This window comes from Lagopus muta, chromosome 30, assembly GCF_023343835.1.
Source record: "Lagopus muta isolate bLagMut1 chromosome 30, bLagMut1 primary, whole genome shotgun sequence".
Classification (NCBI taxonomy): Eukaryota; Metazoa; Chordata; class Aves; order Galliformes; family Phasianidae; genus Lagopus; species Lagopus muta.
The window spans coordinates 1,955,412-1,975,139 of record NC_064462.1 but is presented as its reverse complement, the minus strand read 5'-3'; the positions used below and the strand labels follow the sequence as shown (position 1 = coordinate 1,975,139).

Below are 19,728 nucleotides of genomic sequence, written 5' to 3'. Positions count from 1 at the left end.
CCATAGAGACCCATAGACACCCAAGAGACCCACAGAGACCCATCAAGACCCCATAGAGACCCACTGAGACGCACAGAGACCCATAGAGACCCATCAAGACCCCATAGAGACCCACTGAGACGCACAGAGACCGTATAAAGACCCCACAGAGCCCCACTTTATTGCAGCCCCCCGGCCCTGATTCGGGGTCCCCCCATCCGCCCCACAGCTCCTGCGGTCGGGCAGGCGGCGATCTGTGGGGCCGTGGGTCGCTGGGTTGTGGGGCGGCGTTCACTTCTGGGCCGGGATCATGTCGTCTATGGGGTGGTTCTGCTCCAACTTCTTCTCCATCTCCACCATCAGTTTGACCCCATCCACCACCATCTGCACCTGCTCCACCTCCGAGAAGCCCAGCCGGTCGGCGTTGGAGATGTCGAATACGGATCCCACCGCCGCCGTGTCCACCCCACCTGTGGGGGGCGGAAATGGGGCCGTGAGGGTCAATGGGGCCGATGGGAACGATGGGGTCTATGGGGTCAGTGGGGTTGAAGGGAACGATGGGGTCAATGGGGTCAATGGGGTTGAAGGGACCAATGGGGTCAATGGGACCAATGGGACCAATGGGGTCAATGGGACCAACAAGGTCAATGGGGTCGATGGGACCGACGGGGTCAATGGGGTCAATGGGACCAATTGGGTCAATGGGGTAGAAGGGACCAATGGGGTCGATGGGACCAATGGGGTCAATGGGGTCAATGGGACTAACGGGGTCAGTGGGACTGATGGAGTAAATGGGGTTATTGGGGTCGATGGGACCAATGGGGTCAATGGGGTCAATGGGGTCGATGGGGTCGATGGGACTGATGGGGTCAATGGGGTCAATGGGGTCTATGGGGTCAAAGGGACCAATGGGGTCAAAGGGACCAATGGGGTCAATGGGACCGATGGGGTCAATGGGACCAACAAGGTCAATGGGGTCAATGGGGTTGATGGGACCAATGGGGTCAATGGAGTCAATGGGGTCAATGGGACCAATGGGGTCAATGGGGTCAAAGGGACCAATGGGGTCAATGGGACCAACAAGGTCAATGGGGTCAATGGGGATGATGGGACCAATGGGGTCAATGGGGTCAATGGGACCAATTGGGTCAATGGGGTCAATGGGACCAATTGGGTCAATGGGGTCAATGGGGTTGAAGGGACCAATGGGGTCAAAGGGACCAATGGGGTCAATGGGACCAACAAGGTCAATGGGGTCAATGGGGTTGATGGGACCAATGGGGCCCATGGCACCGAAAGGACCAATGGGGTCAATGGGGTCAATGGGACCAGTGGGGTCAATGGGGTCAATGGGGTCTATGGGGTCGATGGGAGCAATGGGGTTGATGGGACCAATTGGGTCAATGGGGTCTATGGGGTCAATGGGGTAGAAGGGAACGATGGGGTTAATGGGGTCAATGGGGTCGATGGAACCAATGGGGTCAATGGGACCAATGGGGTCAATGGGGTTGAAGGGAACGATGGGGCGAATGGGGTCAATGAGGTCGAAGAGACCAATGGGGTCAATGGGACCAACAAGGTCAATGGGGTCAATGGGGTCATAGGGACCATTGGGGTCAATGGCACTGAAGGGACCAATGGGGTCAATGGGGTCGAAGGGATCAATGGGGTCAATGGGGTCAATGGGACCAATGGGGTCGATGTGACCGATGGGGTCAATGGAGTCAATGGGGTCGATGGGGTCAATGCGGTAGAAGGGAACGATGGGGTCAATGGGGTCTATGGGGTCTATGGGGTCAATGGGGTCGAAGGGACCAATGGGGTCAATGGGGTCAATGGGGTCAATGGGACCAATGGGACCAATGGGACCAATGGAGTCAATTGGACCAATGGGGTCAATGGGGTCAATAGGGTTGAAGGGACCAATGGGGTTGATGGGATCAATAGGGTTGGTGGGGTCAATGGGACCAATGGGGTCAATGGGGTCAATGGGGTCTATGGGACCAATGGGGTCGATGTGACCGATGGGGTCAATGGGGTCAATGGGGTCAATGGGGTCAATGGGGTCCAAGGGACCAATGGGGTCAATGGGATCAATGGGTTCAATGGGACCAATGGGGTCTATGGGGTCTATGGGGTCTATGGGGTCAATGGGGTCAATGGGGTAGAAGGGACCAATGGGGTCAATGGGGTCAATGGGGTCAAAGGGACCAATGGGGTCAATGGGACCAACAAGGTCAATGGGGTCAATGGGGTCGATGGGACCGATGGGGTCAATGGGGTCGAAGGGACCAATGGGGTAGATGGGACCAATAGGGTTGGTGGGGTCAATGGGACCAATGGGGTCAATGGGACCAATGGGACCAATGGGGTCAATGGGACCAATGGGACCAATGGGGCCAATGGCACCGAAGGGACCAATAGGGTCAATGGGGTCAATGAGGTCAAAGGGACAGATGGGGTCAATGGGGTCAGTGGGGTCTATGGAGTCTATGCAGTTAGTGGGGTCTATGAGGTCTTTGGGGTCGCAGGGACCAATGGGGTTGATGGGACCAATAGGGTTGGTGGGGTCAATGGGACCAATGGGGTCAATGGGGTCGATGAGACCAATGGGGCCGATGTGACCAATGGGGTCAATGGGGTCAATGGGACCAATTGGGTCAATGGGGTCTATGGGGTCTATGGGGTCAATGGGGTAGAAGGGACCAATGGGGTCGATGTGACCAATGGGGTCAATGGGGTCAATGGGGTCGATAAGGTTGATGGGACCAATGGGGTCAATGGGTTCATTGGGACCAATGGGATCAATGGGATCAATGGGATCAGTGGGATCAATGGGACCAACGGGGTCAGTGGGACTGATGGAGTCAATGGGGTCAATGGGACCAATGGGGTCAATGGGGTCGATGGGACCGATGGGGTCAATGGGGTCTATGGGGTCAATGGGACCAATTGGGTCAATGGGGTCTATGGGGTCAATGGGGTCAATGAGGTCGATGGGATCAATGGGATCAATGGGACCAACGGGGTCAGTGGGACTGATGGAGTAAATGGGGTCAATGGGGTCGAAGGGACCAATAGGGTCAATTGGATCAATGGGACCAATGGGGTCAATGGGGTTGAAGGGACCAATGGGGTCAATGGGGTCAATGGGACCAATGGGGTCAATGGGGTAGAAGGGACCAATGGGGTCAATGGGGTCAATGGGACCAATGGGGTCAATGGGATCAGTGGGACCAATGGGGTCAATGGGGTCAATGGGGTCAAAGGGACCAATGGAGTCAATGGAATCAATGGGACCAATGGGGTCAATGGGAACAATGGGGTCAATGGGGTCTATGGGGTCAAAGGGACCAATGGGGTCAAAGGGACCAATGGGGTCAATGGGACCAACAAGGTCAATGGGGTCTATGGGGTCAATGGGGTCAATGGGGTAGAAGGGACCAATGGGGTCAATGGGACCAATGGGATCAGTGGGACCAATGGGGTCAATGGGGTTGATGGGACCAATGGGGTCAATGGAGTCAATGGGGTCAATGAGGTCGAAGGGACCAATGGGGTTGAAGGGACCAATGGGGTCTATGGGGTCAATGGGACCAATGGGGTCAATGGGGTCTATGGGGTCAATGGGGTCAATGGGGTCGAACGGACCAATGGGGCCAATGGGGTCAATGGGGTCGATGGGACCGATGGGGTCAATGGGGTCAATGGGGTCTATGGGGTCAATGGGGTAGAAGGGAACGATGGGGTCAATGGGGTCAATGAGTTCGAAGGGACCAATGAGGTCAATGGGGACCAATGGGATCAATGGGACCAATGGGTCCAATGGGGTCACTGGGAACGATGGGGTCTATGGGGTCAATGGGGTAGAAGGGAACGATGGGGTCAATGGAGTCAATGGGGTTGATGGGGTCAATGGGGTCAATGGGGTCACTGGGGCCAATGGGGTCAATGGGGTAGAAGGGACCAATGGGGTCAATGGGGTCAATGGGGTCGATGGGGTCAATGGGGTAGAAGGGACCAATGGGATCAATGGGATCAATGGGATCAATGGGACCATCGGGGTCAGTGGGACCGATGGGGTCAATAGGGTCGAAGGGACCAATAGGGTCAATTGGATCAATGGGACCAATGGGGTCGATGGGATCAACGGGGTCAATGGGGTCAAAGACACCAATGGGGTCAATGGGACCCATGGGGACAATGGGGTCAATGGGGTCAATGGGGTCAATGGGACCAATGGGGTCAATGGCACCGAAGGGACCAATGGAGTCAATGGGGTCAATGGGGTCGATGGGGTCAATGGGGTCGATGGGACCGATGGGGTCAATGGAGTCAATGGGGTCAATGGGGTCTATGGGGTCTATGCGGTTAGTGGAGTCTATGAGGTCTATGGGGTCAATGGGGTCGAAGGGACCAATGGGGTTGATGGGACCAATAAGGTTGGTGGGGTCAATGGGACCAATTGGGTCAATGGGGTCTATGGGGTCAATGGGGTAGAAGGGACCAATGGGGTCAATGGGGTCAATGGGACCAATGGGGTCAATGGGGTCAATGAGGTCGATGGGATCAATGGGATCAATGGGACCAACGGGGTCAGTGGGACCGATGGGGTCAATGGGGTCGAAGGGACCAATGGGGTCAGTGGGGTCAATGGGACCAATTGGGTCAATGGGGTCTATGGGGTCAATGGGGTAGAAGGGACCAATGGGGTCAATGGGGTCAATGGGGTCGATGGGGTCGATGGGACCAATGGAGTCAATGGGGTCAATGGGGTCTATGGGGGTTGATGGGGTCAATGGGACCGATGGGGTCCCATAAAGACCCCCTATGACCCCATGACCCCAATGACCCCCAACGACCCCATTGCCCCCAATGCCCCCAATGACCCCATGACCCCCCATCACCCCCAATGACCCCAATGAACCCATGACCCCCAACGACCCCATTGCCCCCATCACCCCATTGCCCCTATCACCCCAAATGACCCCATCACCCCCAATGACCCCATGACCACCAAAGACCCCTCACCCCCATTGCCCCCATTGCCCCCAGTGACCCCATGACCCCTAATGACCCCCAATGACCCCATTGTCCCATTACCCCCAATGACCCCATTGTCCGCAATGACCCCCAACGACCCCACACCCCCAATGCCCCCAATGCCCCCAATGCCCCCATTGCCCCCATTGCCCCCATTGCCCCCAATGCCCCCATGACCCCCATTCACCCCATTGCTCCCAATGAGCCCCATGACCCCCAAAGACCCTAATGCCCCCATTACCCCCAATGACCCCCAATGACCCCATTGCCCCCAAAGCCCCCATTGCCCCCATTGCCCCCATTGGCCCCATTGCCCCCCTCACCCCCAATGACCCCATTGCTCCCATTGCCCCCCATTGCCCCCTATGACCCCATTGCCCCCATCGCCCCCCATCACCCCCCATGACCGCATTGCCCCCAATGACCCCATGACCCCCAACGACCCCTCACCCCCAACGACCCCATTGCCCCCATCACCCCCAATAACCCCACACCCCCAATGACCCCATTGCCCTCAATGACCCCATTGCCCCCCTCACCCTCAATGACCCCATGACCTCCATTGCCCCCCAAAGCCCCCATTGCCCCCATTGCCCCCATCACCCCCATTCAACCCCATCACCCCCATTACCCCCAATGACCCCATTGCCCCCCTCACCCCCAATGCCCCCCTCGCCCCCAATGCCCCCAATGCCCCCAATGCCCCCATTGCCCCCATTGCCCCCATTGCCCCCAATGCCCCCATTGCCCTCAATGCCCCCATTGCCCCCAATGCCCCCATTGCCCCCAATGCCCCCAATGCCCCCAATGCCCCCATTGCCCCCATTGCCCCCATTGCCCCCAATGCCCCCATTGCCCTCAATGCCCCCATTGCCCCCAATGCCCCCATTGCCCCCAATGCCCCCAATGCCCCCAATGCCCCCATTGCCCCCATTGCCCCCATTGCCCCCAATGCCCCCAATGCCCCCAATGCCCCCATTGCCCCCTATGACCCCATGACCTCCAATGACCCCATGACCCCCAATGACCCTATCACCCCCAATGACCCCATTGCCCTCAAGGACCCCAATGCCCCCAATGCCCCCATTGCCCCCCTCACCCCCAATGACCCCATGACCCCCATTGCCCCCTATGACCCCACGCCCCCCCCCCCCCCCTTCCTCCCCATACCGGTGCCCCGTTTCTGCAGGCGCAGCCTATGGAGGATCTCCTCGAATTTGGGGTGCTGGCTGAGTTTGGGCAGTTTGACGTGGACCCCCCCCCCTCAGCCCCGTGCCCAGGTTGGAGGGGCAGGTCAGGATGTAACCCAGGTGCTCCGTCCACATGAAGGGGTGCCCGGCCTTCTTGAAGATCTCCTCGATCTGTGGGGCACAGGAAAGGGGGGGGGGGGGGGGAGGGCCGTTACCCCAAAACCCAGCGCCCCAAAACCCCATAAAACCCCAGTGTATGGGACCCCAAAACCCCATAGAAACCCCAATGCCTGGGACCCCAAAAACCCCATCAAAACCCCAATGTATGGGACCCCAAAACCCCATCAAAACCCCAATGTATGGGACCCCAAAACCCCATCAAAACCCCAATGTATGGGACCCCAAAACCCCATAGAAACCCCAATGTATGGGACCCCAAAACCCATCACCCCAAAACCCATCACCCCAAAATCCATCACCCCCAAACCCCCACCTTCACCCCAAACCCTGGGACCCCAAACCCCCTCACCCCAAAACCTGGGACCCCCATCACCCCAAAACCCAGCGCCCCAAAACCCCATCACCCCAATGTATGGGACTCCAAAAACCCCATAGAAACCCCAAAACCTGGGACCCCCCATCACCCCAAGACCCCAAACCCCATCTTTATCCCAGTCCCTGGGACCCCAAAAACCCCATAGAAACCCCAATGCCTGAGACCCCCATCACCCCAAATCCTCCACCTTCACCCCAATCCTTGGGACCCCAAACCCCATCACCCCAAAACCCCCATCACCCCAATGCCCCCCATCACCCCAAAATCCATCACCCCAAACCCCATCTTTGTCCCCAATGCCTGGGACCCCCAAAACCCCCCACCCCAATCCCTATGACCCCCATCACCCCAAGACCCCCATCACCCCAAGACCCCCATCTTCTCCCCCATCCCTCGGACCCCAAAACCCCATCAAATCCCCAAAACCTGGGACCCCCATCACCCCAAAACCCAGCGCCCCCAAACCCCCACCTTCACCCCAATCCTTGGGACCCCAAACCCCATCACCCCAAAACCTGGGACCCCCCATCACCCCAAGACCCCCATCACCCCAAACCCCCACCTTCCCCCCAATCCTTGGGACCCCAAACCCCATCACCCCAATGTATGGGACCCCCATCACCCCAAAATCCATCACCCCAAACCCCATCTTTGTCCCCAATCCCTGGGACCCCAAAACCCCATAGAAACCCCAATGCCTGGGACCCCCATCACCCCAATGTCCCCCATCACCCCAATGCCCCCACCTTCACCCCAAACCCTGGGACCCCAAACCCCATCACCCCAAACCCCATCACCCCAAACCTGGGACCCCCCATCACCCCAAAACCCCAAACCCCATCTTTGTCCCAATCAATGGGACCCCCAAAACCCCCCACCCCAATCTCTATGACCCCCATGACCCCATTGTCCCCAGTATCCCCTCCATGCCCCCACACCCCCAGCTCCCATAAATCCCACATCCCCCCCGTGACCCCTTGACCCCGTGACCCTGTGACCCTGTGACCCCGTGACCCCATGATCCCATGACCCTGTGACCCCTTGACCCCATAACCCCATAACCCCATGACCCCATGACCCCAACATCCCCCATGACCCCAACGTCCCCTCCATGCCCCCACACCCCCACTTCCCATAAATCCCACATCCCCCCCCATGAACCCGTGACCCCGTGACCCTGTGACCCCCTGACCCCATGACCCCATGACCCCGTGACCCCAACATCCCCCACGACCCCAATGTCCCCAATGTCCCCAATGTCCCCCATGACCCCAATATCCCCTCCATGCCCCCACACCCCCACCTCCCATAAATCCCACATCCCCCCCGTGACCCCTTGACCCCGTGACCCTGTGACCCCTTGACCCCATGACCCTGTGACCCCATGACCCCATGACCCCAACATCCCCCATGACCCCAACGTCCCCTCTATGCCCCCACACCCCTACCTCCCATAAATCCCACATCCCCCCTGTGACCCCGTGACCCCTTGACCCTGTGACCCCATGACCCCATGACCCCATGACCCCGTGACCCCATGACCCTGTGACCCCATGACCCCATGACCCCATGACCCCGTGACCCCAACATCCCCCATGACCCCAACATCCCCTCCATGCCCCCACACCCCCACCTCTCATAAATCCCACATCCCCCCCATGACCCCTTGACCCCGTGACCCCATGACCCCGTGACCCCGTGACCCCGGCTGACCTTCTTCAGCCCGACGCAGAAGCGCCTGAAGACCTCCTTCATGTTGCCGCCCTTCTCCATGGAGATGACCCTCAGATGGTCCTCCTCGTTCACCCACACCAGGAACGTCTTGTTGTCGTTGTGCCTGCGGGGCCACAAAACCCCATGGAAGCCCATATCGCGATAGCAAAGCCCAGAAGCAGCGCATATCGCGATAGCAGGACTCGGAAGCGGCGCATATCGCGACAGCAAAGCTCGGAGATAGTGTGTATCCCCATAGCAAAGCCCAGAAACAGCACGTAACCCCATAGCAAACCCCATAGGTAGCGCATATCGCGACAGCAAATCCCACAGATAGCAAATATCGTGACAGCAAACCCCAGAAACAGCTCATATCGCAACAGCAAACCCCAGACACACCGCATATCGCGACAGCTAACCCCATAGATAGCACATATTGTGACAGCAAACTCCAGAAACAGCTCATATCGCAACAGCTAACCCCATAGATAGCACATATCGTGACAGTAAACCCCATAGATAGCACATATCGTGACAGCAAACTCCAGAAACAGCTCATATCGCGATAGCAAACCTCAGAAACAGCAGGTATCCCCATAGCAAATCCCATAGATAGCACATATCGTGACAGCAAACCCCATAGATAGCACATATTGCGACAGCAAACCCCATAAACAGCACATATCATGACAGCAAACCCCAGTAACAGCTCATATCGCGACAGCTAACCCCATAGATAGCACATATCGTGACAGCAAACCCCATAGATAGCACATATCATGACAGCAAACTTCAGAAACAGCATGTATCCCCATAGCAAACCCCATAGGTAGCACATATCACGACAGCAAACCCCAGAAACAGCTCATATCGTGACAATAAACCCCAGAAAGAGCTCATATCGCGACAGCAAACCTCAGAAACAGCTCATATCGCGACAGCTAACCCCAGAAACAGCACATATCCCCATAGCAAACCCCATAGATAGCACATATCGCGACAGCAGACCCCAGAAACAGCTCATATCGTGACAGCAAACCCCACAGCAAACCCCAATAGCGTATATCCCGATATCCAACCCCATGGCAAGCCCCATATCACATATCGCGATATCACACCGAGATATCGCAGCCCCGATATCACACATATCGCGATATCACGCACCCCAATATCACACCCCACATCACACGACCTGATATCGCACCCCCCTATCGCGCACACCCAATATCACTCCGCCATATCGCACCTCAGCATCGCATATCGCGATATCACATATCGCGATATCACATATCGCGATATGACACCCTTGTACCACACACCCCCATATCACACCTCGATATCACACACCCCCATATCACATATCGCGATATCACACCCTGATATTGTGGAGCCCCTATCGCATATCACGATATCGCACCCCAATATCACAGCCCCGATATCACACATATCGCGATATCGCGCACCCCAATATCACCCCACCATATCGCACCTCAGCATCACATATCGCGATATGACACCCTCGCACCACACACCCCCCTATCGCACCTCGATATCACACACCCCCATATCACATATCGCGATATCACACCCCAATATCGCAGCCCCGATATCACACTATCGTATCACAGCCCAATATCACACACCACGATATCATATGTCGTGATATCACGCCCCATATCACACATTGCCATATCATATGTCGTGATATCACCCCCCATATCACACATTGCGATATCGTATGTCGCGATATCACCCCCCATATTGCACACCACGATATCATATGTCGTGATATCACGCCCCATATCGCACACCGCGATATCATATGTCATGATATCACGCCCCATATCACACACCGCGATATCATATGTCGTGATATCACACCCCATATCGCACACCCCGATATCATATGTCGCAATATCACGCCCCATATCACACACCGTGATATCATATGTCGTGATATCACGCCCCATATCACACACCGCGATATCATATGTCGCGATATCACGCCCCATATCACACACCGCGATATCATATGTCGTGATATCACGCCCCATATCACACACCGCGATATCATATGTCGCGATATCACCCCCCATATCACACATCGCGATATCGTATGTCGCGATATCACCCCCATATCACACATCGCGATATCGTATGTCGCGATATCACCCCCATATCACACATATCGCGATATCATATGTCGCGATATCACGCCCCATATCGCACACCCCCGATATCGCGCCCCATATCGCAACTTTATATCATACCCCAGATCACACTATAGCCATAACCTGATCCTATAACCACACCTCTGACCCTATAACTACACCCCTGACCCTACAGCCATACCCTGACCCTATAACCACATCTCTGACCCCATAACAACTCCTCTGCCCCCATGGCCATACCCTGACCCTATAACCACACCTCTGACCCTATAGCTACAACCCTGGCCCTATAGCCATATCCTGACCCTATAACCACACTCCTGACCCTATGGCCATTCCCTGACCCTACAGCCATACCCTGACCCTATAACCACACCTCTGACCCTATAACCACCCCCCTGGCCCTATGGTCATGTCCTGACCCTATAACCACACCTCTGATCCTATAACTACACCCCTGGCCCTATAACCACATCTCTGACCCTATAGCTACAACCCTGGCCCTATGGCCATACCCTGACCCTACAGCCGTACCCTGGCCCTATAACAACATCCCTGACCCTATAACCACACCTCTGACCCTATAACAACAGCCCTGACCCTACAGCCATACCCTGACCCTATAACCACACTCCTGGCCCTATAACCACACCTCTGACCCCATAACTACTCCCCTGGCCCTATAGCCATAACCTGACCCTATAACCACACCTCTGACCCTATAACAACATCCCTGACCCTACAGCCATACCCTGACCCTATAACCGCACCTCTGACCCTATAGCTACAACCCTGGCCCTATGGCCATACCCTGACCCTACAGCCATACCCTGGCCCTATAACAACATCCCTGACCCTACAGCCATACCCTGACCCTATAACCACACTCCTGGCCCTATAACCACACCTCTGACCCTATAGCTACAACCCTGACCCTACAGCCATACCTTGACCCTATAACCGCACCTCTGACCCTATAGCTACAACCCTGGCCCTATGGCCATACCCTGACCCTACAGCCGTACCCTGGCCCTATAACAACATCCCTGACCCTACAGCCATACCCTGACCCTATAACCACTCCCCTGACCCTATAACCACTCCCCTGGCCCTACAGCCATACCCTGGCCCTATAACAACATCCCTGACCCTATAGCCGTACCTTGACCCTATAACAACTCCCCTGGCCCTATAACCATACCCCTGACCCTATAGCTACTCCCCTGACCCTATAGCCATACCCTGGCCCTATAACAACATCCCTGACCCTACAGCCATACCCTGGCCCTATAACCACACCTCTGACCCTATAACAACTCCTCTCCCGCCATGGCCATACCCTGGCCCTATAACAACATCCCTGACCCTATAGCCGTACCTTGACCCTATAACCACTCCCCTGGCCCTATAACCATACCCCTGACCCTATAGCTACTCCCCTGGCCCTATAGCCATTCCCTGACCCTATAACCACATCTCTGACCCTATAACCACACCCCTAGCCCTATAGCCATACCCTGGCCCTATAACCATACCTTGACCCTATAACCACACCTCTGACCCTATAACTACACCCCTGACCCTACAGCCATACCCTGGCCCTATAACCACACCTCTGACCCTATAACCATTCCCCTGGCCCTATGGCCATATCCTGACCCTATAACCACACCTCTGACCCTATAACAACATCCCTGACCCTACAGCCTTACCTTGACCCTATTACCACACCTCTGACCCTATAACCATTCCCCTGGCCCTATAGCCATATTCTGACCCTATAACTACACCCCTGACCCTACAGCCATACCCTGGCCCTATAACCACACCCCCCAACCCCATAACCCCCCCCCCGCCCCCTATTGGCACCCACCAGATCCCGCGGGCGTCCGGCCAATCGCGCGCCATCCCGGAAGCCAGCAGCAGAGGGGAGACGGGTTTGTCAAAGAGGAAATGGTCGTCGATGAGCTGCTGCTGCTCCTGCTCCGTCATGGCCTTCAGCGGGTAATAGCGGCCCTTGAACTCCCCCTCCAGGCTGTTCAGGGCTGCGGGGAGGAAGGGGAAAGGGGGCGGGGCTACGTCGGGACACGCCCACGAGCCGGCAAGCCACGCCCACCAACTCCGGATCCCGCCATCGTGGATGGATGGACTCCATTCAAGGCCACATGCATCCACACACACCTGCCTGGACCACGCCCACAACCCAGCAAACCACGCCCATCTGCTCAGACCACGCCCACATCTCTATAGGCCACGCCCACAAACCATCAAGCCACGCCCACCCAGCCCAGACCCCCAACCCGTTGGTCAATGGACTGCATTCAAAGCAATGCGCATCCAGCAGGCCACGCCCACCTACCCAGACCACGCCCACAATCCATAAAGCCACGCCCAACCGCTCAGACCACACCTCTATAAGCCACGCCCATAATCTATCAAGCCACACCCACTCGCCCCCTTACCCCAACGTCATTGGTCAATGGACTCCATTCAAGACCATGCAAACCCGGAAGGCCACGCCCACCTGCCCGGACCACGTCCACACCTCTATAGGCCACGCCTACAACCCATCAAGCCACGCCCACTCGGCCCCCACCCCACCCCTGTTGGTCAATGGACTCCATTCAAGGCCTGCACACCTGGAAAGGCCACGCCCATCAGCTCGGACCACGCCCACATTACTATAGGCCACGCCCACACCTCTATAGGCCACGCCTATATCCCATCAAGCCACACCCACCAGGCCCAGACCCCCAACCCGTTGGTCAATGGACTGCATTCAAAGCAATGCGCATCAGGAAAGCCACGCCCACCTACCCAGACCACGCCCACACCTCTATAGACCACGCCCACAAAACATCAAGCCACGCCCACTCGCCCCCCAACCCCAACGCCATTGGTCAATGGACTCCATTCAAGACCATGCAGACCCGGAAGGCCACGCCCACATGCCCAGACCACGCCCACAACCTTCAATCCTTCAAGCCACGCCCACAAATCATCAAGCCACGCCCACCCGACCTCAACCCCACCCACTGGCCACCATTCAAAGCAATGCACGTTGAGCAGGCCACGCCCACGACTCTGTAGGCCACGCCCACAATCCATAAACTACTCCCACCCAGTCCCAACCCCCCCCCCCCATTGGTCAATGGCCTCCATTGAAGGCCATGCCCCTGCTTTAGGCCACACCCACCTGCTCAAACCACGCCCACATATCTGTTAGGCCACGCCCACCCAGACCTTCAACTCCATTCAAAGATCCCCAATTAGGCCACACCCAGACTCGAGCCACGCCCACCAACCCTGGCCCCGCCCTCTTCTGAGCAACCTCCATTCAAAGCCCCCAAGGTAAACCACGCCCACATCCCTGCAGACCACGCCCACAGGCCCGTGTCCAATCAGTGCCCTTCCAAGCCACGCCCTCTCCGGCAAACCACGCCTACATTCTCACTGGCCACGCCCACTGCCCTATGAGATCTTCTGGTTCCACCCCCCCCCCAAGAGGCCACGCCCCGCCAAGCAGGCCACGCCCACTTTCCTCAAGGCCACGCCCACGGCTCACAGGCCACGCCCAGACCTCGTCTGTCAACCAATCACAGCAGCCCCCATTGCCCCCATTGCCCCCAATGCCCCCATTACCCATAATGCCCTCATTGCCCCCATTGCCCCCAATGCCCCCAATGCCCCTAATGCCCCCATTACCCATAATGCCCCCAATGCCCCCATTGCCCCCATTGCCCCCATTGCCCCCATTGCCCCCATTGCCCCCAATGCCCCCAATGCCCCCATTACCCATAATGCCCCCATTGCCCCAAATGCCCCCATTGCCCCCATTGCCCCCATTGCCCCCAATGCCCCCATTGCCCCCATTGCCCCCAATGCCCCCATTACCCCCATTGCCCCCAATGCCCCCATTGCCCCCATTGCCCCCATTTCCCCCATTGTCCACCATTGTCCCCCATTGCCCCCATTGCCCCCATTGCCCCCATTGCCCCCATTGCCCCCATTACCCATAATGCCCTCAATGCCCCCATTGCCCCATTGCCCCCAGTGCCCCCAATGCCCCCATTACCCATAATGCCCCCATTACCCCCAATGCCCCCATTACCCATAATGCCCCCATTGCCCCCATTGCCCCCATTGCCCCCAATGCCCCCATTGCCCCCAATGCCCCCAATGCCCCCAATGCCCCCAATGCCCCCAATGCCCCCATTGCCCCCATTGCCCCCATTGCCCCCAATGCCCCCAATGCCCCCAATGCCCCCATTGCCCCCATTGCCCCCATTGCCCCCAATGCCCCCAATGCCCCCATTGCCCCCAATGCCCCCATTGCCCCCAATGCCCCCAATGCCCCCAATGCCCCCAATGCCCCCATTGCCCCCATTGCCCCCAATGCCCCCAATGCCCCCATTGCCCCCAATGCCCCCATTGCCCCCATTGCCCCCATTGCCCCAATGCTCCCATTTCCCCCACTGACCCATAGCCCCCCCCACCCCCCTTTGCCCCCTCACCCTCGACCGACAGCTTCTCCACGGCGCGCCGCTCCCCCCGGCTGCAGTGGGGGGGCAGGGAGTAGCCCTTAATGCTGCGCCCCGTGCGCACGCGACTGCTCAGCACGTATTTGGGGTCCAGGTCTTCGCCCCCCTGCCCCAAATCAAGGGTCAGAGTCCAGCCCCACAGCCAACACGGCCCCACCGACCCCCAAATGGCCCCCCTTGGTCCCACAGACCCCAAATGCCCCCCTGTGGCTGCATTGACCCCCAATGGCCACTGATGATCCCATTGACCCCGATGACCCCATTGACCCCAAATGGCTCCCATTGACCCCAATTGACCCCCATTGGCCCCAAATTGACCCCAATGGCCCCCAATGGCCCCATTGATCCCCAATGACCCCAAATGGCCCCATTGATCCCCATTGGCCCCAAATTGACCCAATGGCCCCATTGACCCCCAATGACCCCCAATGACCCCCATTGACCCCCATTGGCCCCAAATTGACCCCAATGGCCCTCAATGGCCCCCAATGGCCCCAATGACCCCCAGTGGCCCCATTGACCCCCAATGACCCCAACTGACCCCCAATGGCCCCCAATGGCCCCAATTGACCCCAAATGATCCCAATGGCCCCAATTGACCCCCAATGGCCCCCAATGGCCCCATTGACCCCCAATGACCCCCAATGACCCCCATTGACCCCCATTGGCCCCAAATTGACCCCAATGGCCCCCAATGGCCCCCAATGACCCCCAGTGGCCCCATTGACCCCCAATGACCCCAATTGACCCCCAATGGCCCCCAATGGCCCCAATTGACCCCAAATGATCCCAATGGCCCCAATTGACCCCCAATGGCCCCCAATGGCCCCATTGACTCCAAATGACCCCCAATGACCCCAAATGACCCCCATTGGCCCCAAATTGACCCCAATGGCCTCCAATGGCCCCCACTGATCCCATTGACCCCAATGGCCCCATTGACCCCAAATGATCCCCAAAGGCCTCGGTTGACCCCCAATGGCCCCCAATGGTCTCCATTGCCCCATTGACCCCAATGGCCTCCAATGGCCCCCAGTGACCCCAAATGACCCCCAATAGCCCCAATTGACCCCCTATGGCCCCCAGTGGCCCCAATTGACCCCAATGACCCCCATTGACCCCAAATGACCCTCAATAGCCCCAATTGACCCCCTATGGCCCCCAATGGCTCCCATTGACCCCAAATGACCCCAATTGACCCCAATTGACCCCCAATGGCCCCATTGACCCCAAATGCCCCCATGTGGCTGCATTGACCCCCAGTGACCCCCAATGGCCCCAATTGACCTCCATTGCCCCATGGGCCCCCACTGACCCCAAATGACCGCAATGGCCCCCTTGACCCTAATGTCCCCAATGTCCCCAATTGACCCCCCATTGACCCCAATGGCCCTCAATAGCCCCATTGACTCCAAATGACCCCCAATGGCCCATTGACCCCCAATGGCCCCCTTGACCCCAAATGACCCCCAAAGGCCACGCTGACCCCAAATGACCCCCATTGCCCCCAATGGCCTCCATTGCCCCATTGACCCCAATGGCCCCCAATGGCCCAAAATGGCCCCAGTTGACCCCAATGACCCCAAATGGCTCCCTTGACCCCAAATGACCCCAAATGGCCCCATTGACCCCCAATTGTCCCCAATGGCCCCCAATGACCCTATTGACCCCAAACGGCACCCAGTGGCCCCATTGCCCCCAGTGCCCCCAAAGCCCCCAATGCCCCCCATTGCCCCCAATGCCCCAATGCCCCCATTGCCCCCATTGCCCCCATTGCCCCATTGCCCCCATTGTCCCCAATGCCCCCATTGCCCCCATTGCCCCCATTGTCCCCAATGCCCCCATTGCCCCCAATGCCCCCATTGCCCCCAATGCCCCCAATGCCCCCATTGCCCCCATTGCCCCCATTGCCCCCATTGCCCCCATTGTCCCCAATGCCCCCATTGCCCCCATTGCCCCCATTGCCCCCAATGCCCCCAATGCCCCCAATGCCCCCATTGCCCCCATTGCCCCCAATGCCCCCAATGCCCCCAATGCCCCCATTGCCCCCATTGTCCCCAATGCCCCCCATTGCCCCCATTACCCATAATGCCCCCATTGCCCCCATTGCCCCCAATGCCCCCAATGCCCCCATTGCCCCCAATGCCCCAATGCCCCCATTACCCATAATGCCCCCAATGCCCCCATTGCCCCCATCACCCCCATCGCCCCCATTGCCCCAGTGCCCCCAATGCCCCCAATGCCCCCATTGCCCCCAATGCCCCCATTGCCCCCAATGCCCCCAATGCCCCCATTGCCCCCAATGCCCCCATTGCCCCCAATGCCCCCAATGCCCCATTGCCCCCAATACCCCCATCACCCCCCCGACCCCAATCCCCCCCCCCGACCCCAACCCCCCCCACCTTGAGGTTCTCATGGTTGAGGTCGGTGCGATGCTTGTCGGTGGGTTTGTACCCCCCGTGCCTGTCCTGAATGACGGGGTCAAAAAGGTCCTTGAACACCTCGTAGGATTCCTCATCCCCGGCCACGCAGCCCACAGTCATGATAAAAGGGTGACCTGGGAGGCAGGGGGGCAACAGTGGGGTCAGCTGTGGGGTCAGGAGTCAGGGGGCATCAGTGGGGTCAGGAGTGGGGTTAGGGGTCAGCCATGGGGTCAGGGGGCAACAGTGGGATCAGGAGTGGGATAAGAGGGCAGCTGTGGGGTCAGGTGTGGGGGTCACTATGGGGTGGCCATGGGGTCACTATGGGTTCTCTATGGGGGTCACTATGGGGTCACTATGGGGTCGCAATGGGTTCACTATGGGGTCACTATGGGATCACTATGGGGGTGGCCATGGGATCTCTATGGGGTCACTATAGTGTCACTGTGGGTTCTCTATGGGATCATTATGGGGTGGCCATGGGGTCGCAATGGCATCACTATGGGGTGGCTATAGGTGGCTATAGGTGGCTATAGGTGGCTATAGGTGGCCATGGGGCCGCTATGGGGCCGCTATGGGGCCGCTATGGGGCCGCTATGGGATCACTATGGGGTCGCTATGGGATCACTATGGGATGGCCATGGGGTCGCTACGGCATCACTATGGGGTGGCTATAGGTGGCTATAGGTGGCTATAAGTGGCTATAGGTGGCTATAGGTGGCTATAGGTGGCTATAGGTGGCTATAGGTGGCCATGGGGTCGCTATGGGGTCGCTATGGGGCCGCTATGGGGCCGCTATGGGGCCGCACCAGGGTTGTCGACCCCGGTCTGGATGACGTCGTCCAGCGTGAAGCCGCTCGGCGTCTCCTTGTCGCGCAGGGCGCTTGTAGAGATCCAGGGTGAGGACCTTGGCCATGTGGTTGTTGTGCTTGGAGAGGTCCGGGAATTCATCCTCGGCAGAGAACTTCAGCTTGTGTTTGTTGTGGTGCTGCTGAACGGCATGGCGGCGGGCTGGGGGCTGCGGGGGGGGAGATGTGGGGTTGGTTATGGGGGCTGTAAGGTCGGTTATGGGGGCTAAGAGGAGATATGGGGTCGGTTATGGGGGCTGGGGGGAGATATGGGGTCGGTTATGGGGGTTGGAGGGGAGATATGGGGTCACAAATGGGGGGTGGGGGGAGATATGGGGTCGGTTATGGGGGGTGGGGGGGAGATATGGGGTCAGTTATGGGGGGGTGGAGGGAGATATGGGGTCAGTTATAGGGGGTGGGGGGAGATGTGGGGTCGGTTATGGGGGCTAAAGGGAGATATGGGGTCAGTTATGGGGGGTGGGGGGAGATATGGGGTCAGTTATGGGGGCTGTAAGGTCAGTTATGGGGGCTGGGGGGAGATGTGGGGTCGGTTATGGGGGGTGGAGGGGAGATATGGGGTCGGTTATGGGGCTGGGGGAGATATGGGGTCAGTTATGGGGGCTGTAGGCTCAGTTATGGGGCTGCAGGGGGAGATGTGGGGTCGGTTATGGGGGGAGGAGGGGAGATTATGGGGTCACTTATGGGTGCTGGGGGGAGATATGGGGTCGGTTATGGGGGCTGTAGGGTCAGTTATGGGGCTGGGGGGAGATGTGGGGTCGGTTGTGGGGGGTGGGGGGAGATATGGGGTCGGTTATGGGGGCTAAGGGAGATATGGGGTCAGTTATAGGGGCTGAGGGGGGAGATATGGGGTCAGTTATGGGGGGTGGGGGGAGATATGGGGTCGGTTATGGGGCTGGGGGGAGATATGGGGTCATTATGGGGGCTGGAGGGAGATATTGGGTCTAAGAGGAGATATTGGGTCGGTTATGGGGGCTAAGAGGTGATATGGGGTCGGTTATGGGGGGTAGGGGGAGATATGGGGTCAGTTATGGGGGCTATAGGGAGATATGGGGTCGGTTATGGGGATAAGGGGTGATATGGGGTCGGTTATGGGGGCTAAGGGTCAGTTATGGGGGCTGGAGGGGAGATATGGGGTCGGTTATGGGGGCTAAGAGGAGATATTGGGTCTAAGAGGAGATATTTGGTCGGTTATGGGGCTGGGGGAGATATGGGGTCAGTTATGGGGGCTGTAGGCTCAGTTATTGGG

General features: G+C 58.1%; 2 protein-coding genes and 1 long non-coding RNA gene across 3 annotated transcripts in view; all 3 read right to left on the bottom strand.

Moving 5' to 3' along the window:
* Nucleotides 1-128: 128 nt before the first annotated feature.
* Nucleotides 129-18,615, bottom strand: LOC125686045 (creatine kinase M-type-like). The gene is given in 10 exon segments (XM_048929704.1): nt 129-449; nt 6,193-6,283; nt 6,285-6,383; nt 8,482-8,605; nt 12,526-12,697; nt 15,167-15,299; nt 17,596-17,750; nt 18,423-18,492; nt 18,494-18,600; nt 18,603-18,615. Coding segments are annotated over 10 exon segments (1,143 nt in total). The 3' UTR covers nt 129-270.
* Nucleotides 10,670-12,358, bottom strand: LOC125686046 (uncharacterized). Its single transcript, XR_007373605.1, has 3 exons — nt 12,227-12,358; nt 11,619-11,951; nt 10,670-11,363 (listed from the first exon to the last, which is right to left on the bottom strand). It is a non-coding gene; the product is annotated as an uncharacterized LOC125686046 (long non-coding RNA).
* A 283-nt stretch (nt 18,616-18,898) lies between the features above and the next one.
* LOC125685974 (valine--tRNA ligase-like) overlaps nt 18,899-19,728 on the bottom strand; it is a 128,720-nt gene continuing 127,890 nt past the window's right edge. The window contains 1 exon segment of the mRNA XM_048929507.1: nt 18,899-18,907. Within this exon segment, the coding sequence (XP_048785464.1) occupies nt 18,899-18,907 (9 nt within the window).